Source organism: Hypanus sabinus, chromosome 14 (assembly GCF_030144855.1).
Source record: "Hypanus sabinus isolate sHypSab1 chromosome 14, sHypSab1.hap1, whole genome shotgun sequence".
NCBI lineage: Eukaryota > Metazoa > Chordata > Chondrichthyes > Myliobatiformes > Dasyatidae > Hypanus > Hypanus sabinus.
Window position 1 is genome coordinate 91,478,040 of NC_082719.1, and position 23,420 is coordinate 91,501,459.

The window sequence follows — 23,420 nt, forward strand, 5'->3', positions numbered from 1 at the left end:
AAACAATTAGTTGCAGTATTCATACATTTAGTATCTATCAGTGCAGTGTTAATCAATTATCTATAAAAACATCCCTTAAACATCCATATAAAAATAGCTAATCCACCCAACATTAACAATGTTTTTCACAGAACTACAAGGAATCAATGCTATTCATCTACTCATTACTGATTTTCTGTAACTTCTCCAATGTAATAAATTAAGGCTATTGTCTATGATATAATCTGACATGTGTTGTATTGCAAATTGATTTAGAGTTACACCCCGCAGAAACAGGCTGTTCAGCCTATTGAGGTTTACACTACCTAGCATCCATTTACATGAATGCCACACTAATCCCATTTTATTCTCCCCAATCTGCCATCGGTGGCATAGTGGTTAGTGAAACAGTTTAAGGTGCTAGCAATCTGGGTTCAATCCTACGGCTGTCTGTAAGGACTTTGTATGGTTTCTTCATTGAAGTGTGGGTTTCTTCTGAGTGCTCCGGTTTCCTCCCACATTCTTTTCTTCCCCCCCTCCTTTTCCATCTTTTTATTATCATTATTAATAATAACAAAATAAAATTGGTACATAGATAATGGGATTACAAACGTACATATTTCAACTATAAAAGAATACAAAAACAATGATTACAGTATAAATGAGTATTCCCACATCATAAATGATACAATATACAAATAAACAAGGCAAACCTAGCTGTATCATAATATAGAATAAAAAAAGAAAAAAGAAAAAGAAAACAATAAAAAATTATTATGCAAAAAACTAATCTAAAATCTAATAACTAATAAAGGAAAAAAAGAAAAAAAAGAAAAGAGAAAAAAAAGGGCTGTTTATAATATCTCACAAAAATACAAAATCATCAGTGTCATCAACTCCGATCCTCTCGACATATATGAAAACAAAACTGAAAAATCAAATAGGCTTGGAACAGGGTCATATTACATCATATGAAAATATTGAATAAAGGGTCTCCATATCTTTTCAAATTTAGTAGGTGTCAAATACACCACTTCTAATTTTTTCTAAATTCAAACATAACATAGTTTGAGAAAACCAATGAAATACAGTAGAAGGATTAATTTCCTTCCAATTCAACAAAATAGATCTTCTAGCCATTAGTGTAAGAAATGCAATCATTCGACAAGCGGAAGAAGATAAATCAAGTGAGTCCATCATTGGTAAACCAAAGATTGCGGTAATAGGATGGGGTTGTAAATCAAAGTTCAATACCACAGAGATATCAAAAATATCTTTCCAATATTTTTTCAAAAGCGGACACGACCAGAACATATGAGTTAAAGATGCTATTTCAGATTGACATCTATCACAAATAGGATTTATATAGGAATAAAAATGAGCCAATTTATCCTTGGACATATGTGCCCTGTGCACAACCTTAAACTGTATTAGTGAATGTTTGGCACATATAGATGATGTATTAACTAATTGAAGAATTTAATCCCAATTCTCAATGGGAATAATAAGGTTAAGCTCTCTTTCCCAATCATTTTTTTGTCTTATAAAGGGGCTCTGAACGTATCTTCACAATTATATTATAAAGTTTTGATATGTCCTTTCTGAAAAGGGTTTAGTTCAAACAAATTCTCCAAAATGCTTGAAGACACAAAATTTGGAAAAGTAGGAAGTACAGTATTTAAAAAATTCCTAATCTGTAAATATCTAAAAAAATGAAATTTAGGCAAATTATATTTATTAGATAATTGCTCAAAAGACATAAAACAATTATCCAAAAATAAATCAGAAAATCGTAGTAATCCTTTAGTCTTCCAAGCTGAATAAGCTTGGTCTATAATTGAAGGGTGGAAAAAACAATTGGATACAATAGGAATATTTAAAACAAACTGAGTCAACCCAAAAACTTTCTGAAATTGAAACCATATACGTAAAGTATGTTTAACTATCGGGTTGCCAATTCGTTTTGGCAATTTAGAAAGAGCAAAAGGAAGAGAAGTCCCTAAAATAGAACCCAGTGAAAATCCTGGTACCGATTTAATTTCCAGGTTCACCCAATGAGGGCTAAAAGATCCATCCCAATCTTTCAACCAACATATCAAATATCTGATATTAACTGCCCAATAATAAAATCTAAAATTAGGCAATGCTAATCCACCTTCCTTCTTTGCCTTCTGTAAGTATATTTTACCTAACCTGGGATTTTTATTCTGCCATATATATGAGGAAATTTTTGAATCAACATTAATAAAAAAAGATTTCGGAATAAAAATTGGTTCCGCTTGAAAAATATATAAAAACTTGGGTAAAATAACCATCTTAACAGTGTTAATCCGACCTATCAGAGATAAAGATAATGGTGACCACTTAGTAAACAAGCATTTAATCTGATCAATTAAGGGTACAAAATTAACCCTAAATAAGTCTTTATAGTTTCTTGTGATTTTAATCCCTAAGTAAATAAAAGAGTCATTAACTAATTTAAAAGGTAAATTTCCATAAATTGGGACCTGTCTATTTAAAGGAAACAATTCACTCTTATTAAGATTTAATTTATACCCAGAAAAATCACTAAATTGAGCCAACAATGATAAAACTACAGGAATGGATTTCTCAGGATTAGAAATAAACAATAATAAATCATCTGCATACAAAGATAACTTATGAGTATCTGTCCCACGATTAATACCAAGAATATCCTGTGATTCTCTGATAGCAATTGCCAAGGGTTCTAAAGCAATATCAAATAATAGTGGACTAAGAGGACAACCTTGTCTAGTGCCCCGAAATAAATGAAAAAAGGGAGATCTTTGATTGTTAGTAAGCACCGAGGCTACTGGGGTATGATATATCAGTTTAATCCAGGAAATGAATGTCGGACTAAAATTAAACTTCTCCAACACATTAAATAAGTATGGCCATTCAACTCTGTCAAATGCTTTCTTCGCATCTAATGAAATAACACATTCTGAAATGTTATGTGAAGGAGAATACACAATATTCAATAACCCTCCTGACATTGAAAAAAGAATAGTGATTTTTAATAAAACCGGTTTGATCTTCCGAGATAATTTGGGGTAATACCTTCTCCAACCTGGATGCAAGTAACTTGGAAAAAATCTTGGAATCTACATTCAATAAGGATATTGGTCTATATGATGCACAATCAGTAGGGTCTTTATCTTTCTTCAATATTAAAGAAATGGAAGCTCTATAAAAAGATTGTGGCAAATTGCCCAATCTAATTGCTTCTTCAAAAACCCTATATAACCAAGGAGAAAGAGTAGCGGAAAAACATTTGAAAAATTCTGCTGTATACCCATTCGGACCAGGTGCTTTCCCAGAATTCATGGAGGAAATAACCCCTTTGATTTCTGTATCTGTCATAGGAGTTTACAATATTGAAAGATCATCTGGTAATAATTTTGGGAAATTCAATTTCCCAAGAAAATCACACATGGTGCCACATTCCTGAGGAAATTCAGAATGATACAGGGAGGTATAAAAATCTTGAAATGATTTATTTATCTCACCATGGTTAACTGTCAGATCCCCATTTTGCTGACGTATCTTAGTAATTTGACGTTTAACCAAAGCATTCTTCAATTGACGAGCTAGCAGTTTACCCAATTTATCACTATGTATATAAAAATCAGATCTGGATTTCATCAGTTGATTTTCAATCGAAGATGTAAGTAATAAACTATGTTCTGTTTGAAGTTCAACCCTTTGCTTGTAAAGCTCCTTACCAGGAGTAATCGAATATTTCTTGTCAATCTCTTTAATTTTATCAACCAATAAAAGAGCTTCCTTCTTTATGCGTTTTCTCAGACCAACAGATTAAGAGATAATCTGTCCACGTACATATGCATTAAAAGTATCCCAAAGTGTTCCGTAAGAAATATCTTCCATGGAATTTGGTTGAAAAGAAGAAATCGATCTGTTCTTTCATAAATTTAATAAAGTCCGGATCTTGCAATAAGGTAGAATCAAATCGCCATTGTCTAGCATTAGGAACTGTATCCGTAAATTTAATAGAAAGTTTTAATGGAGCATGGTCAGAAATAGCTATAAAATCTTAATAACAACCATTTACCAAAGGAATCAAACAAGAGTCAATAAAAAAATAATCAATTCTTGAATAAGAATGATAAACATGTGAAAAAAAGAAAACTCTTTGTCCTTAGGATGCCGAAATCTCCAGATATTAAAAACTCCATTATCAGTTAAGAAATACAAGTGGCCGACTTATTGGGTAAAGTCTGAGTAGATATAGATTTGTCCATCAGAGGATTTAAACAACAATTAAAATCACCACCCATTATTAACTTATATTCATTTAGATTAGGTAGAGAAGTAAATAAGGACAAAAAAAATCAGGACAATCCACATTTGGTGCATAAACATTAACCATAGCAACCTTTTTATTACAAAGTAAGCCCGTAATTAACAAAAATCTACCATTCAGATCCGAACAGATATCATGTTGAACAAATGCAATAGAGGAGTCAATAAAAATTGAAACTCCCTTTACTTTAGCATTCGAATTCGAATGGTACTGTTGACCCCTCCAAAACCCAAAAAAGCGATAATTGCCCTCCTTCCTCACATGAGTTTCTTGTACAAAAATAATATGAGCATTAAGTCTTTGGAATACTTTGAAAATCTTCTTTCGTTTAATAGGATGGTTTAACCCATTAGTATTCCAAGAATCAAAATTAATGGTCTGAGCCATATTTCTAAAATCAACCCTTTGGTATAAAAAGGGTTAACCAAATTATAAACTAATGCACCTGGAAGAGGAACAAAAATAAAAAGCGGACCCAGAAGTGACGACATCGTGGACATATTTGTAGCTCAAGATCAGCCCAAATGAAAAAAAAACTAATAAAAACCGGTAAAAGAAACATAGAATTAGAAAAAAGACCACCCACCTCCCACCCAAGAAGAGAGAGAAAAAAAACCACAGCCAAAAATAGGCTGGGAAAAGGGAAAGATGAAACTAACTCTACCCCCATATCAGCAGAAGACCACCCTGTTTATAAAGGATATATAAAAAAAATCCACCCAAACTCTAAAAAAATTATAATCACTATACTAAAACCAAACTTCTTAATATAATTGGTAGTAAAAAAGCAAAGAGAATATAATCACTAGAAACTTATAAATCGTGTTAAAACCCAAACAAACCAAAAAATATATAAACTGTGATAAGCGATGCATTATAGGAAGAAGACGAAAGAAAAAAAAGCACCATCTTAAAAAAAACACCAAAAATGTTTTTAAAAAACCACCATCTTAGTAAAAAAAATTCACCTTTGAAGGGTTAAAAATACACCTTCGAAGGAATAATAATAATAGCCAGTGAGAGGGTATACTGGTTAAAGTAAGTAAAACAAAAAGATTGATATGTCGAAAGAAAACTTTAACTAGAGTATAAAGTATAGAGTAAACCTACACCAATAGCTAGAAACAAAATCTGGTTTTGGGAATCAAAAACCATCTTATACGATCAAAATCACTCATTCATTAGACACAAGTGTCCGTAGCAATAGGGAAGTTCTCCTTCAGAAAGTTTCTCGCATCAGAAGTAGAAGTGAAAACCCGTCGTGGAGCATTCGGCTGCGAGATTCTGAGCTTCGCAGGGTATAAGAGCGCAGGTTTTAGATTTTTCTCATAACATTCAGACATCAGCGGTTTAAAAAGAAGCCTTGCCTTCATTACTTCAGGACTAAAATCTTCTACTAAACGAAAATTGTGATCCTGAAATTTGACCATTCCTACACGCCGAGCCACATGAATAAGTTGCTCTTTAACATACATGTATGTAATGAAATCGGACAATTACAACCGAGGGTTTAGCTGAAGCACTCAGTGATCGACACATAATTCTATGAGCACGATCAAGTAACGGAGGACTATCTGGAAATACAGACGGGAACGCATCCTTCAAAAGTTGAGCAAAGTACTTCATGGGGTCGCCTTGTTCAATACCTTCCGAAAGACCAAGTATACATAAGTTCTGTCTTCTGGACCGATTTTCAAAGTCGACACTCTTGGCTTTAAGTGTTTCCACCTGTTTAATGGTCGAAAGTAAGTCCTGTTGCAATTTTTCAATTATCAAATGTTTCCGAGCGTCTTCTTGCAGAGATGCGATAAGAACTTGCTGCTGGTTAATTACTGAATCCGTCTTATCCATATAATCTTGAAAAGCCTTTATATCTTGTTTAAAAATTTGTCATTGTTCTTCAAATTTTTGATCTAAAACCTCCAATAACAATTCATAAGTTAATTCAGTGCGTTGCGGATGAGCTTGCTTCTTTCCGTTACCGTTCGGGTTCCGCCCAGGTTCTCGTCCTTTAGATTTAAGAGCCATTTCTGAGTACATATCTTCAAAAATTCACAATAAGCTAACGATAAGTCCAAGAAAATAGCAAGAATCTTTTGGTGTAGGTAAAAATAAGCTGAATAAGGGTGATCAAAGGTTAAAAAAAGTAAAGGTTATGGAGCGAATCTAAAACAGTACTCACTCCATGAGCGTCTCCTGCTGACCTCTCCCACATTCTAAAGACATTGGTTAAAGATAGGGTTAGTAAGTTGTAGGTATGCCATGCCGGCACAAGAAGCATGGTGACACTTACTAGCTGCCCCCAGAATATCTGTAGATTGATGCAAAAGACATATTTCACTATATGTTTCGATGTACTACATATGTGACAAATAAAACTAATCTTTAACATCCCATTCTGACATGCGGTCCATGGCCTCTACTGTCATGATGAGACTCCACATTCCACCATTCACCCACGCTATGGGCAATTTATAATGAGAAGAATAATGTAAATTAATGTTAAACTTCTATATCTATTTACATCTGCTGAAATAAGGACCCTCAAAAGAAACTAAATTGTTTGTTTAAACTAAAAGTACAAATGTGCTGAATGCATTTGGACAGACAGGCATACTTTATTGATCCCAAGGGAAATTGGGTTTTGTTACAACCGCACCAACCAAGAATAGTGTAGAAATACAGCAACATAAAACCAGAAGTAATTAAATAATAATAAGTTAATCATGCTAAGTGGAAATAAGTCCAGGACCAGCCTATTGGCTCAGGGTGTCTGACACTCTGAGGGAGGAGTTGTAAAGTTTGATGGCCACAGGTAGGAATGACTTCCTATGACGCTCAGTGTTACATCTCAGTGGAATGAGCCTCTGGCTGAATGTACTCCTGTGCCTAACCAGTACATTATGGAGTGGATTTAGAGCAGGGGTTCCCAACCACTTTATATGCCATGGTGGTCCATTAAGCAAGGGGTCCATACACCCCAGGTTGGGAACCCCCAATTTAGAGGTAAGCAAACTCAGGACTGTTAACAAGATGATAGAACAACAGTGACTATCTGTGCATAATAAGTACAGCCCACCAATGACTGATCAAATTAAAGACATGGATATGTGAAGATGTGCATAAGTCTAACCGTGTCTCAATGCTCCCAGACATTGGCCGAGTAACAGCCAGGATAAAAGAGACCTTCTTCTGTGATCTGGTTCAGTGAAGAACTGGAAACAGAATCATGAGGTTTAGAAGGGAACATATCTGGTCCAGAAGTTCCAAGAGGTTTTCTTTCCATCTAGATATATATACCATGTTTGACTATAAATCACCAACTAAGCTTAATTCTTAAATTAAGTAAAGAATGGTTTTTTTCCAACTTAGTGTCAATAAAGGAGATTTATAACTGAATTTTCCAAACTCCATCCTCCTCAATCAGAGTAATCCACTCTCTTCACATCGACCAACCTCCAAAGTGACAATGTATGTTGCTCATGTGCCTCCCCCTTCAGCTTTGACAGCATGAGTTCCATAACTCCCAAATTCATCCTACCCCGTTTTAGTGGTGCTAGGAGGTTTGTGAACCCTGTAGAATTTTCTCTAACTCGGCATAAATATGATCTAAAATGTGATCAGATCTTCACGCAAATCCTACAACTAGATAAAGAGACCCAATTAAATAAATAACACAAAAAACGTTATACATCCCTGGCCACAGTTATCTCTTAGCTAGCCTCTCATTAAAACACCATTATCTTCTTATTTGGCTACATTCTTAAGTCACTGATGTGTTCAATAGTACAGAGACAATACAGAGATTTCATTCTCCTACTAAATTGGATACATACATAGCAAATAGCAAATACAAAGCTGACTACATAGTTTTGGTTACACAGCAAATAATGCAACCTTATACTCTAATAACATCAGGGTAGCAGTCCATCACCTGAAGCTCAATAGAAGTTGTATAATGCAACAAGACAACAATCTGAAGACAAGAGTAAATCAACAACAGAATGGTTTAAAAAGAAGAAAATTTGTGTTTTGGAATGGCCAAGTCAAAGCCCCAACCTTTATCCTACAAAAATGTTGTGGAAGGACCTGAAGCAAGCCCACCAACATCTTGGAATTGAAGCAATTTTGAAAGGAAGAATAGTCTAAAATTCTTCCAAGCAGGACTAATCAACAGTTACCAGAAATGTTTGGTTGAAGTTATTGCTTTACAAGGTGGCCACACAAGTTACTGAAAGCAAAGGTTCACATATGTTTTCTAATAAATACATGTAATATTGGATTTTTCTCAATAAATAAATGAACAATTATAATGTTTTTGTGTTGTTTATTTAATTGGGATCTCTTTATTTAGTTTTAGGATTTGCATGAAGATCTAATCACATCTTGGGTCATATTTATGGAGAAGAATAGAACATTCTACAGGGTTCACTAACTTACTAGGACCACTGTATTTAATCCTAGCCTAACCACAAGACAATATACAAAAAACAATTGAGTTACTAACAGTATCTCTTTGCACTGTAGGAAGAAACCACAATACCCACAGGAAACACACACAGTCATGGGGAGAACATATAAACTCCTTTCAGACAATGCCAGAAATGAACTCTGAACTCCAGAACACCCATGAGCTGTAATAGCATCACATTAACTGCTATGCTAACATGGTGCCCCTAATTTATCATTTCATTTTGAAATTTAATTGTTTACCAAATGATATTTTATTATGTCAGACTCTTGCAATCAAAATTCTAGAGCTCTGGAACCCCTATTTCCACACTGAAAATAAAGGAAAAGCTTTTTCACTTATCCCAAATTTTTACTTGTATTAAAGAACATGCTTGTGCAAAAAAAAACCCAAAACAACTTCTAGTTTTTGGATTATTAAGAAAATTCTTACCAATATCATTAGTTTGTTGAGCAGATATTCTTCTTTTTCAAAAAGAGCTAACATTTCTTCTAGCTGCTCACAGTGTGATTGGACAACAAGTTTCCTGGAGTGCAAAAGAACAAAATGGTTTGAAATTTACTACAAACCTCCATGTAAACTTGAGAAATTGGATCTCACCCTCTAAATATGTTTATTACACTCTTCCAAATGCAATGAACCCAATTTTAGATAATCTTTGAAAAGCAAACATGAGGAAATCTGCAGATGCTGGAAATTCAAGCAAGCACACAAAATGTTGGTGGAACACAGCAGGCCAGGCAGCATCTACAGGGAGAAGCACTGTTGACGTTTCGGGCCGAGATCCTTCGTCAGTACTTTAGATAACCAGGCATTTAGATAATCTTTTCTAAGTTATGTGGGAACTGGCCAGCTCTGAAGAAAGATTTTTAGGCAGACTGTTGCAGATTCCCACGTCAGCAGGTTTTTCCATTTCCCTAATAATCTTCTGCCAATTTAAATCTATGTCTCTTGGTGTTTGAACAACTCATTGAGAGAAATAGGCTTTTGCTCTTTATACCACCCTGACCCTGATAATTTTGATTTGTTCAAATCTTCTTTCAGCCTCTTCTGTTCATGATAAAGAGTGCTGGGTCTCTTAAAGAGCATTAAGGAGGATAAGTCCCCAGAGCCTGATGGGATATAATCCAGGTTATTGTGAGGGGTAAGTGAAATTATTTCTAAGGCTTTAACAAATATCTTCATGCCCTTTCAAGGAACAGGTGAGATTCCAGAGGACTGGTGACTACCTAATGTTGTTCTAATATTCAATAAGGGAACCAGGAATAATCCTGGAAAATATAGAGCAGCAAGTCTCACATCAGTGATAGGGAAGTTACTGAACAGAATTCTTAGGAATAAGATTTCTGAGCATTTGGAAAACTATGGGTTAATTAGGGAGAGCCAACATGGCTTTGTGTAGGATCAGTCCCTTCTTACCAACTTGACAGAAATTTTTGACTAGGTGATGATGGTGATTGATGAAAGTAGCTCTGTGGATGGTGTTAACACGGATTTTAGTAAGGAGTTTGACTAGGTCCCTTATGGAAAGCTCATCCAGAAGATTAAGATGCATGGGATCCATGGCAAATTGGCCATTTGGATTCAAAACAGATTTGCCCCTAGAAGACAGAGGGTGGTGGTCAATGGGACTGATCCTAGCTGGAGGTCTGTGATTTGTGGTGTTCCACAGGAACCTGTGTTGGGATCTGGGTGAAAATACATGTAGTTTGCAGATGATATGAAGATTGGTGGTGTGGATAGCTCAGAAGACTGGCACGGAATACAATGGGATTTAGATCACTTTCAGATATAGGCGGAGAAATGGCAGATAGAACTTAATCCAGCCAAATGTGAAGTGTTGCTCCTTGGTAGGTCAAATGTAAAGAGACAGTATACTGTTAAGGGCAGGACCCTAACAGTGTTGATGAGCAGAGGGATCTTGGGGTCTAAGTTCACAGCTCCCTGAAAGTGGCTACACAGGTTGATAGGGTGGTTAATAAGGCATACTTGCCTTTATTAGTCGAGGCACTAAGTTCAAAATTACAAGCCGGTGTTGCAGGTTTATAAAACTCTAGTTAGGCTGCATCTGGAGAATTGCATACAGTTCTGATCGCCCCATTATAGGGAGGAAAGCAAAGCTTTGGAGAGGGTGCAAAAGAGGTTTACCACAATGTTGTCTGAGTTTAAGAGCATGTACTATCATGAGAGGTTGGACAAACTTGGGTTGTTTCCTCTGGAATGGCTGAAGGGAAAATCTGCTAAGATTATGAGAGGCATACATAGAGTAGACAGACAATATCTTTTTCCGAGGGTTAAAATATCTGATAGCAGAAGGCATGTTCTTAAGGAGAGGGGATCATTTCAAGGAGATGTGAGGGCCAGGTTTTTTATTGTTATACACAGAGTGTACTGCCTGGAGTTTGAGTAAAATGGAAAGGTACAAAGATTGTGCAGGCAGAACAGAATAATTTAGCTAACCATTTAATTACTCATTTAATTGGTTTGGCACAACATTGTGGGCTGAAGGGACTGTTCCTGCGCTGTACTCTTCTACGTCATATGTTCTAATATAGGTTGGGCTTTTATTTTTGACCAACCTTCTAAGTGGGACCTTGCCAAAGGACTTACTAATATTCATCCAGACTACATCAAAACTCTTCTCTTCTGTCCACTTGGTATCCTCCTCCCATGCCATAACTTTACAAATCAGAATTGTCCTTCTCTGAAGACCATTACAAAGTATTCAATAAGAATATTATCTAAATACTCCACAGCCATGCACAGATTATCTTTTTGCACTCTAAAAGGCTATATAGTTATCTCTTTTATATTCTTGCTCATTATATTTCAATGAAATGCCTTCAGACTTTTGGATTTTACTTGCCATCTTTTTCATATCTTTACCCAGGGGAGGGCTCTCATCTGCCAGTCTTTAATGGAGTGTTTATCATGAAGTTCTCATAGAAAGTCTCCCATTGCTCTGAGACTGCTTCGCTCTCAAGCAGCTCTTGCCAATCCATCCATGGCCTCAACTCATGGCCCTTTTCAATACTCATTCAAAAGTTCAAATTGATTATCAAATTACATATACATCACTCTATACTTATTTGCAATTCATTTTCATGCAACCATTTATAGGGAAAAATAAAAAAAAATACAAGAGAGTCATAGAAAAGTACAGCACAGAACAGGTCCATCGGCCTAGTGCACGCTGAACCATTTAAACTGCCTATTCCAATCGACCTGCACTGGGTCCATAAATCTCTATACCCCTACCATCCATGTACCAATCCAAACTTCACTTAAACATTGAAATCAAGCTCAAGTGCATCATGCGCTGGCAGCTTATCCCACACACTCATGACACTCTGAGTGAATCAGTTTACTCTCAAGTTCCCCTTAAACTTCTCGCCATTCACCCTTAAGCCACGACCACTGGTTGCAGTACCACCAGCCTCAGTGGATAAAAGCTGTTTGCATTCACACTATCTATACCCCTTTGTAATTTTGTATACCTCTATCAAATCTCCTCTGAATCTTCTACATTTTAAAGAATATTGTCCTAAACTACTTAGTCTTTCCTTATAACTCAGGTTCTCTAGTCCCAACAACACCCTTTTAAGTTTTCTCTGTCAACCTTATTTACATCATTCCTGCAGATGAGTGATGAAAACTGCACACAATACTCCAAATTAGGCCTCACCAAGATCCCATCTCCTGTACTCAATACTTCGATTAATGAAGGCCAATGTGCCAAAAACTTTCTTTACAGCCATATCTACCTGTGACACCACTTTCAATGAATTATGGACATGTATTTCAAGATCCCTTTGTTCCACCATACTCCTCAGTGCCCTACTGCTCACTGTGTAGACCTACGTTGGTTGGTCCTACCAAAGTGCAACACCTTGCCACTTACCTGCATTAAATTCTTTCTGCCATTTTTCGGCCTATTTTCCCAGATGGTTCAGATAGATCCCTCTGCAAGCCATGATTGTCTTCCTCACTGACCAGTACACCCCCAATCTTGGAGTCATCTGCAGATTTGCTGATACAGTTTACCACATTATCATCCACATATCATCAATATAGATGACAAAGGACCCAGCACCGATCCCTGCAGCACACCACTAATCACAGGCCGCCAGTCAGAGAACCAACCCCCTGCTACCACTCTCTGGTTTCTGCCACAAAGCCAATGTCTAATCCAATTTACTACCTCACCCTGAATGCCGAGCGACTGAACCAACCTTCTTGACCAGCCTTCCGTGAGGAACCTTGCTAAATGCCTTACCAAAGTTTATGTAGACAACATTCACTGCCTTGCCTTCATCGACCTTGCTGGTAACTTTCTCAAGACATTCTATAAGATGGGGTAGACATGATTGACCAGATACAAAGCATGTAAATTATACTTCATCAGTCCATGACTAACTAAATACTTATATATCCAGTCCTTTAGAATACCTTACAATAACTGTCTCACAACTGATGTCAGACTCACCGACCTATAATTTCCTGGTTTATGCTTAAAGCATTTTCTAGAGGGCGGAACAACATTGGCTTTCCTCCACTCCTCTGGTACCCAAGGATGTTTTAAATATCTCTGCTAGGGCCCCAGCAATTTCTGCACTTGCTTCCTGTAGGGTCCAGACCCTGGGGGTTATCCACCCTGATTTGCCTCAGGGGAGCATACACCTCCTACTCTGTAATCTGTACAGGGTCCATGGACAGTTTATAGTGGTCTATCTCACTTCTATAAACTCCATTTACCCAGGAGATGGACACACAGATTAATTCATTTGCGATCTCCCCTGTCCATTTTGGTTCCACACATAGATTACCATTCTGGTATTCCAAAAGTTAAAATATACTTCTCCTTCACATTATCTGCTGGAGCAATGTCATGCCTTCATTTAGCCTTCCTGATTTCTTTCTTAAAGGTTCTCTTGCATTTCTTATACTCCTCAAGTACCTCATTTGTTTCTACTTGCCTATACCTACTATGCACTTCCTTTTTTCTCTTAACCAGGTCCTTAATATCTCTTGAAAACCAAGATTCCCTACACTTATCCTCATCTTTTATTCTGGCAGGCACATATAGGCTTTGTAATCTCAAAATTTCATTTCTAAAAAGCCTCCCACTTTCGAAGTGCACCTCTGCCAGAAAACAGTCTGTCCCAATCCACACTTGCATGCAACAAGATCTAGATAACATTAACAAATAGACTGCAAAATGGCAAGTAACATTTGTATCACAGAAGAAGCAGCCTCTGACTATCAATAAGAGACACAAAACCAGCCACCAAAGGAAAACTGGAAAATTGCAAATGTTACTCCGCTATTTAAGAAGGGTAGGAGGCAGCAGAAAGGAAACTATAGACCTGTTAACCTGACATCAGTGGCAGGATAGGCAAAGAAGATTCAGTAGATGTGGTGTACTTGGATTTTCAGAAGACCTTTGACAAGGTGCCGCATATGAAGCTGCTCAGCAAGATAAGAACCCATGGAATTACAGAGTAGTTAATAGCAGAAAACAGAGAATGGGAATAAAGGGATCCTATTCTGGCTGGCTGCCGGTTACTAGTAGAGTTCCACAGAGTTCATTGTTGGGATCACTGCTTTTTACGATGTATGTCAATGATTTGGACATAATGTCGTATATCATTGGGCATTTGGTATTAAAGGATTTGTAGCTAAATTTGCTGATGATACAAAGATAGGTGGAGGAGCGAGTAGTGTTGAGGAAACAGAGAGCCTTAGATAGTTTAGGGGAATGGGCAAAGAAGTGGCAAATGAAATACAATGCTGAAAAGTGTATGGTCATGCACATTGGTGGAAGAAATAAATGGGCAGACTATTATTTAAAAGGGGAGAGAATTCAAAATGCAGAGATGCAAAGGGACTTGAAGGTCCTTGTGCAAGATACCCTAAAGGTTAACCTCCAAGTTGAGTCAGTTGTGAAGAAGGTGAATGCAATATTGACATTCATTTCTAGAGGTATAGAATACAAGAGCAGGGATGTGATGTTGAGGCTCTATAAGGCACTCATGAGACCACACTTGGAGTATTGTGTGCAGTTTTGGGCTCCTTATTTTATAAAGGATATACTGACATTGCAGAGGGTTCAGAGAATGATTCCAGGAATGAAAGGATTACCATATGAGGAATGTCTGAATGGGGGAGGGGATCTTATAGAAACATTCCAAATGTGTAAAGACCTGAACAGATTAGATATGACAAAGTTATTTCCCCTGGTAAAGGATTCGAGGACAAAAGGACATGACTTCAGGATTTAAGGATGTCCTTTTAGAACTGAGATGTGGAGAAGTTGCTTTAGTCAGAGGGTGGCAAATCTGAGGATTTTGTTGCCACGAGCAACTGTGGAGGCCAGATCACTGGATATATTTAAGGCAGAGATAGATAGGTTCTTGATTAGCTAGGGCATCAAAGGGTATGGGGTGAAAGCAGGGGAGTGAGGATGACTGGAAGAATTGGATCAGCCCATGATTGAATGGTAGAGCAGAATGGATGGACTGAATGGCCTACTTCTGCTCCTATATCTTATGGCTGAGTCTCTCCCCCAACTCCACTAACCTGAGGTCACCAATGCTCAGACACTCAGCTCCAACAGCTAAAAAAACAATGTGGACACAAGTCAGGATCTTGGGATCCCGCAGTAACTCACCCACACAAGAGATTTTGCTGATGCAGGAAATCCAGAGCAACACACACAAAATGCTGGGGGAACTCAGCATCTATAGAGGGAAATGGGCAGTCAATGTTTTGAGCTGAGACCTTTCATTAGTCCTCCAGCATTTTGTCTATTTTGCTTGTGTCTAATTCAACACCTGACACCCCATTGCCTTTCCTCAATCTCTAACAGACCAGCCAAGAATATGATGCAATACTCTCTCCATTTGCTTGGGTGAGATCAGTGCCAATATCTTTCAAAAAGCTTCATATCGTCTGGAACAAATCAGCTCACTGGATTAGAACCCATCCTCCACCAGTTGCCCTTAGTGGGAGCAGGTCCATCCAGGACAAAGCAGCCCATTGGATTGGAACCTATCCTCTACACTAAATATTCATGTCCTCCACCATTTGCTCCCAGTAGAGGATATTGATGGAGTATCTACAAAATGCACTGTAGTTACTCACCTAGGCTAATTGGAAACACACCTCAATCCCATAACTTCTACCAGAAGGACAGAGAGATGCTTTGATAGACACATGGATGAAATAAAAATGGAGGGATATGTGGAAGGAAAGGGTTAGATTGATTTTGGAGTAGGGTAGAAGGTTGATACGATGTCATGGGCCGAAGGGTCTGTATTATGCTCAACTGTCCTATGGCAACATCACTATCAGCAATTTCTCCTCCAAGTCATACACCACTCTAATATGGAATTGCATCACCACCTTCATTGCTGGGGCTGAAGCATGGAATTCCAACAGCATGAACAGCATGGTTCAGGCAGCAGCTTACCACTGCATTCAAGAACAATCAGAAATGAACACAAGAAAAGAAACACTGTCCTAGTCAGCAACGCACAAGCTTCCAAACACAGTTAAGAAACCCTGTCAAGCAGCTGTATGAATAGAAGAACCATTCCAAGGAAAGGGTTCTTGACCATGGTAAGGAACAGCAATTCTGGCCTGCGCAGGATCCCCCACCCCCTCCCCAGCTCCAATGCCACAGGAGAAAAAACGAGCAGGAGTTTGAGAGAGTGGAGACACAGAATTGGTGAAATCTCCAACAAAACAGAGAGACACTGACTCAGTCAGAAAAAGAGGGGAGTTTGGGAGAACAGGCACAGCTTGGTGAGGGAGACTGAGACTGGAAAAACAGTGAGACCTGCTTAGTGACCTGGGAGTACAGGTACACAGTTTGCTGAAAATGGCCACATAAATAGACAAGATGGTGAAGAACAGAGTATACAAGCATAATTCCACCAGCAAATGGAGACAGTCAGAAAAAAATAAAGCAAGATAAAAAATGATGAATACAGTTCACATTAGGTTAATATATGGATTTTAAATTGCTGTATTACTGTTAAGTGTTCTGAGATACGTAAAAAACACCTTGACCTGCATACTGTCCACAGATCAATTTATTGCAACAGTGCATTGTGGTAGTACAAGATAAAACAATAAAAGAGTGTACAATAAAGTGTTACAGTTACATGAGAAAGGGAAATAGAATAACTAAAATTAATGTATTTATGTCGATGAATAGTAAATCATTACTATTAACTTAATAGTAAATTAAATCAATAGTATTTACTGATGAAGTACTATCTAATACAAATATTATTTATTTATAACATACTATTATAAATTATTTATACTATTTAATAGCATAAATATTAATATTCTTTGAATCCAGTGCCCAGAATTCAATTACTTTTAAAACTGGAGAAGAATATGACTGGCTAACTGGTTAAGGCCCCGAACAGGAGGTTGAGTAAATTTTGCAGCCATTAGGCAAAATCTTGTGGAGATTAAGACAGAAGTTGGGGGGGGAAAGAAGGGGATCTGAGATGGATCCAGGGGACAAATCCCAAAAAATTCTATATTAAGGCATATTAAAGGGGTGGCAGGCTGAAAATAAGTTCCTCTAATGATCATCAAGATCATCTTTGCATGGAAATAAAGAAATGAGAGATTTTTAGTTCTCTTCAGGTTTTACTGTGGAGAAAACAATAGAAGCTAAGGAAATAGGGGAAATGAATAGTCATATCTTAAGACCACTTAAGAATTCACAGGGAGCAGATATTGGAGGCCTTAAAGTGCATTAAGGTGGATAATCCCCAGGGCCTGACCTGGAGCATTCTCAAACCTTGTGGGAAGCTAGACAGGAAATTGCAATGGCCCAAGTCTCTTTGCACTTCCGATTTTTGAATTTTCTCCCCATCTAAATAATAATCTGCCTGATTATTTCTTCTTCCAAAATGTACAACTGCAAGGTATTGCGTTTTGAGAGATCAAACAAGCAGTGAATGGTGGGACACTGAAGAACGTTATGGAATAGAGGGTCTAGGAGTGCAAGTTTATAGTTCACTGAAAGCAGCAAAGATAGATAAAGTGGTGAAGGCATTTAGCATTCTCGCCTTCATCAGTCAGGGCACTGAGTAAAGGAAATGAGAAGTTATGTTTCAGTTATACAAGATGTTGGTGAGGCCACATTTGGAGTTTAGTGTACAGTTTTGGTCACCATGTTATAGGAAATATATTATTAGAAAGAGAATGCAGAGAAGATTCAACATGACATTACCTGGAGATGGGAGCCTGAGTTCAAAGGAGAAGTTGCGAAGATTAGGACTTTTTTCCCTGGAATGCAGGAGATTGATACATGAGCTGATAGAGGTATACAAGATCATGAGGGACTTAGGTAGGGTGAAATACCATCTTTTTCACTGATGGAGGGTGTGCTAAAAACATGGGGACATAGATCAGAGACAACAGATTGTAAAAAAGACATCAGGGGCATCTTTTTCATGCAAAGAAAGGTGCATATTTGGAATGAACGTGCCAGAATTAGCGGAACATTTTAAAACAATCTAGCTAAGTACCTAAATATGAGTGGTTTAGAGGACTATAGGACAAACTCTGGCCCAACTTGTCCCTGCTAAGCTCGTCCCATCTGCCTAAGACCCTATTTTCAAACTGTATGACACTAATATACAGTAAAGACATTTTATGCTGATAGTTTATTACTATACTTCTGTATACTTGAAACTTTCCAAGGTGCAAATCCACGGTCTATCGAGACTAATGGAGGCCTACTACATACTTCTGTGCCTCTCCTCCTCCACCCCTACAGACGTGACACCTTATCTTTCAAACCAAATATCAAGGGTTGTCAAGAGGAATGTTCTGAGAATATGAGATAAAACTTTACATCTTCAAGTACTTCCAAGTAAATTATTCTGCAGAATTAAATTCCACCTATTTTTGTCTCGAACAGAAAAAATATCATATTTTGGATATAATGAGCAGCCAGAGAATTATTTCAATTAAGCATTCATGTGACTAAAGATTATTACAGTATTGCCCAATTTTTAACATGAGGAAATTCTTTAAGTTTGCTGTCTTCATACTTACTTTGATTTTTCCATTGTCTCTAGGTGCCGGGCAATTAAATGCTTAGATTGGTTACCATCTGTCACAAGTCCACATGCTTTGAATTTGTTTTCACTGCGGTTGACAAACGCTTCCATAGGAATTGAATTGTCTTCTTCATGAAGATGGTTTAATGTATTGTGCAGTAACTCTTCTTTAATTAAGTCCTTATCAATAGACTTGCAACAAGGCTGAAACCCATCTTCATTATGGTGGTTATCAAGCATTCCTTCAGTACAGCTTCTAGCCACCAAAACTTCATTTTTTTCTTGTGATTCTTTAATTTGGGAGATGTTCATTGGTTCTGTTATTTTGCTAGAAGCAATTCCACAATTAGAAGTGCCTTTCTGTCTACTCACTTGATTAAGATGCAGATCTGTAGTGCTCTGGTTTCCAGCTTCTGAAGCCACAGCTTCAAAAATGGACATTACACCAAGATGCAAGTGTAAAATTGAAGGATTAAATACAGTTTCTTCAGTACCTGAATCATAAGGTTCAATATTCAAACATTTAATTTCTTGTCTGTAATTATGACATTCACTTGTCTGGCTGATGGCTTTAGAGGGCAGTTTTCCACTCAGTGAGGCACAAAGTGGTCTGTCCTGCTTCAAATCATGGTTTGGTGAATTCAGAAAACCTGTACAATCATTAGTTGACACATCTTTATAAGTAGGCTCTACACAGTTAATATATGAACAGTGGTCAGTTTCATCTTTTGCAACTGTTTGCTTTTCAGTTCCATCAGTCAAAATAAGGTGCTGATAATGACTAGCGCTTTTTGAACTGACAAAAAGATCATCAGATGGAAGTTTCTGATTTTTATCAGAATCAGTTGGAAATTCCTCCATTTCAGCAAAGTACTGGTTACATGAAATTGCCATTCGCTGGTCAGTAAGATGTGTATTTTGAGACAGTGGCCTCTCCATGGAAAGACAAGTATCAGAAACATTCATCAAGTCTTCAGAAGTGCAGTCAGTGGATAGAATCATATTACCGGAGATTTTACATACTTGCTCATTTTTTGCTACTTCTGTTACAGAATTCAAATGGAGATCCATATTATTGCTGGATTGAAACAAAATGTTGGTTCCAATTTTCACACTTTTCAAATCTGCAGCAAAAGGGAAACTATTGTCCATTTGTGAGATCTTTGAAATGGGACAGTTATCATCTTGATCATCAGCTGAATAATTCTGCAAACTGTTTTTTGAATCAAATGTTAAGTACCTTGGTTTCATTTGAGCATTATCACTGTCATTTTGAGAACACAACATTTCTGTGGCATGATCTCCTGATGAACAGTGGATTGTGCATTCTTCTGTACTCCACGGTGATCCACAGAAACTGCCGTCTTCTCTCCTTGGGTTACAGCTTTGATCTTGAGAAGAGTGGAAAACTTGCACAGTATTTCCTCCGTTCTCTCCTTTCACTCTTTCTATTTCATAGAAGAGATTGTGATTACAGGTTTGATTCTGTGTGTCATCCATGCTTTGGCAGACAGAATATGGATCACAGTGATAACTGCATTCAGTCTGAACATCTGACTTTTGGACTGTAGATTCCAGTGAGGAAGCATGACCATTTTCTTTATTGCTCATTTCAATTTTATGTTGATAAAATTGCCTGAGAAGCTCCTTCAAAGGTTGATAAGTTAGCTTCTTCTGCAGTAATGGTGGTTGCTGAAGTTGTTGAAGCTGCTGATGATAAAGACGCAAGTGCTTTTCCCTTTCCTTTTGGGGAAAAGGTTCATTCTCTGGTGACTTGGGACTCTTTTGATATTCACTTTCAAAAATTTTATTACTATTTTCTTTATTGGGAGAGTAATTTTTTGTCTGTCCAGTAAAGTGAAATCCATCTCTTGGAATTACTTCTTTTTGAATGGGATGAACTGCTTGGACCTTCACATTTTTATTTATTTGCCCATGTTGCATTCTTCTGGGTGTTCTTGATTTACTCAGAAATGCCTCTTTTGTAATAATGCCCTTCCCATTTGGCCCTTCATCTGTTGTGTTCTTGCTGGCATCTGAGGGTTTTTTCTTAAACAGCCCTTTAAGAGGAGTAGAATGACTTTGCCACATAAGTTTTGAGGTAGTTGGAGAAAAGACATTTTTACCTGACATTCTTGGTGTGGAACAGAGAATATTGTTACGTTGACGCAACACCACTGGTGAGAACTTAGGCTGGGTTGCATTTTTATCTGAATATTGGGATTGTTCAATTCTTGGCTTTACTTTCTTTGGTACGGACTTGTCCCCGCATGCTTTGGTTTGTTTTGGAGATGGGCTTCTACCTCCTTGACATCTTGAAAGGTTTACACTGGATGTTTTGGCGCCTCTCTTTATTTCTTTTACCCTGAGGATAAATAACAGATATGCTGAAAATAAATTATTCTGTTTTTTTAACATGATTTGATTCAATCCATTTATCTTCTTATTCATTTATTTACTGGATTACCACACTCAATACGACCTTCCAGCCTTTCAGCCTGCTCTGCCTGGCATCCCCCGAATTAACCCTAGCCTAATCACAGGACAATTTACAATGACCAATTAACCATCAACCGACATCTATAGACTGTGGGAGGAAACTGAAGCACCAGGAGGAAACCCACGTGGTCACAGAGAGAATATACAAACTCCTTACAGACAGCGGCAGGAATTTAACCCAGTTGCTGGTACTATAAAGTGTTGTGCTAACCACTACACTACTGTATTTTAAAGCTGTCAACATGAAAAATATAACATTTTTTACTTAGGTAGGCACATAAATGTGAGAAAAATGGAAGGATATGAGCATTGTATTGGCAAACCGGATTAGATTACACGGCTGTTTGATCACTAATTTAGCTGGTTTAGCACAAAGTGGGCCGAAGGGCTTGTTCCTGTGCTGTACTGTTCTAAAATTCTAAAAACATAGAATAAACCTATTTTATTTATTAATGGACAATGGGATCATTGGCAAAAGGCATCATTTATTGCTGTGCCCTGTTCAGTTACATGAAAAAGGTCCAAGGCTGTACTTGAATAGACAGTGCCTGCTATGGTGCTTCCGGACAGGTACCATAACTTTAAGCTAGCAATGATGAATAAACAACAGTATATTTAGAAGTCTTGATAGTGTGTAAATTGTAGAATAGTAACCTTGGCTTTGGTCACATACTGTTACTGTGGTGTGTTCTGATTTCACTGACAGGAAGGTACTCATGGCAAAGATTTGAGTAATGATCTCTGAATCATAGTGTGGCAGCAAAAAGTTTTTCCTGAAGTTAGGATTAAAGTTTACTTTTATTTCACGGGAAGAAATGAGACATTAAACCAGGGCCTTATCAGATATTTTTTGTAATCATAACACATTCAAGAACAGCTTCGTCCCCTTCATCATCAGATTGCTAAATGCTCCAACAATATTACCTCATTATTCATCTTCTGAACTACTTACTAATTTTTGTAATTTATAGTAATTTATCTTGCACAGTACTGTTGCCGCTAAACAACAAAATTAATAACATACATCAGTGATAATAAACATGATTCTGAACAGATATGACGTCATTTCAAAAACAAATGCAAGAGGTTTATTCTCAGTATCCTGGATATCTCTTTACTTCTTGAAATTCCAAATCTTAATCTCTTTCAGCATTGCTCTTTAAGGTCTGTAATGTATTTAATCATTCAATGATCCAAATTAAATTAAAAACCTGTACATAATTTTGAAAAAGATTTTATAACCATCCAATCACAATATTAAATTATTTCACCAACTATTCCAAAATTGTTACTTCTAATATGAAGTAAATTCTAGTTGAATCCCCAGGTAAAGAAAAAATAACATCAATGCTAATCTTTTTCATGGAAACAAAGCACGGACAGGCCCCTAAAGGACCATTTCATCCATGCTGAATATGATACCCATTTACATTCATCCCAATTCTCCACATTTTGCTCACGTCATTCTACTCCTTTTCTATTCAAGTACCTGTCCTAATGTGTCAATATGGTTACTGTGATGCATCTAGCATGGCAGTGTAGTGAGTAATGGTTGTTGCTCTCACCTTCAGCTTCCACTGCTGGCTAGCAGTCTTGTGAAAAGGAGAGCTGAATGTGTAAGTCTCTCCCTACCAATACATAGCCTCTCCAATAGCAAGCCTCATGTACTGCCTCCTTGCTGGCAACACACAGAAACTGAACTCCTTACCGACTCAGGCTGAACTACAGAGGATGGGAAGGAAGTCTGGCCCCTGCACAAGTAGCACGCAGGCAGACCAGTGTGTGGACACACCTAGATGTTTGTGAACCGGATTCCCAGCTATGAGTAAATAGCCCCACGGCCTTGTAGCTACGGGAGCAAACACAGACAGCAAATATGAAGTGGAGCCCCTAAGGCAGCTGTATGTCTTTGAACATCCTTCTGGCAGCTCCTGTAGCTAAGCTAGTGCCAAATGTATTGCTTCATAAGCTATCATTTGGACTACCCCGGTGAGGCGAAGAGGGGGTTCTTGATGACTGGGCATCTCAGGAT

General features: G+C 37.5%; 1 protein-coding gene across 3 annotated transcripts in view; it reads right to left on the bottom strand.

Annotated features, from left to right (window-relative positions):
• LOC132404980 (kinesin-like protein KIF24) overlaps positions 1–23,420 on the bottom strand; it is an 81,426-nt gene that overhangs the window by 2,034 nt on the left and 55,972 nt on the right. For 2 of the 3 annotated variants that reach the window (XM_059989635.1, XM_059989634.1), the window contains exons 11-12: positions 18,885–21,254; positions 9,228–9,321 (exon numbers count right to left, since the gene is read on the bottom strand). In XM_059989635.1, coding sequence (XP_059845618.1) covers positions 9,228–9,321; positions 18,885–21,254 — 2,464 coding nt within the window. The remainder of the gene's footprint in view (positions 1–9,227; positions 9,322–18,884; positions 21,255–23,420) is intronic. The other variant, XM_059989636.1, reaches the window with a different exon arrangement.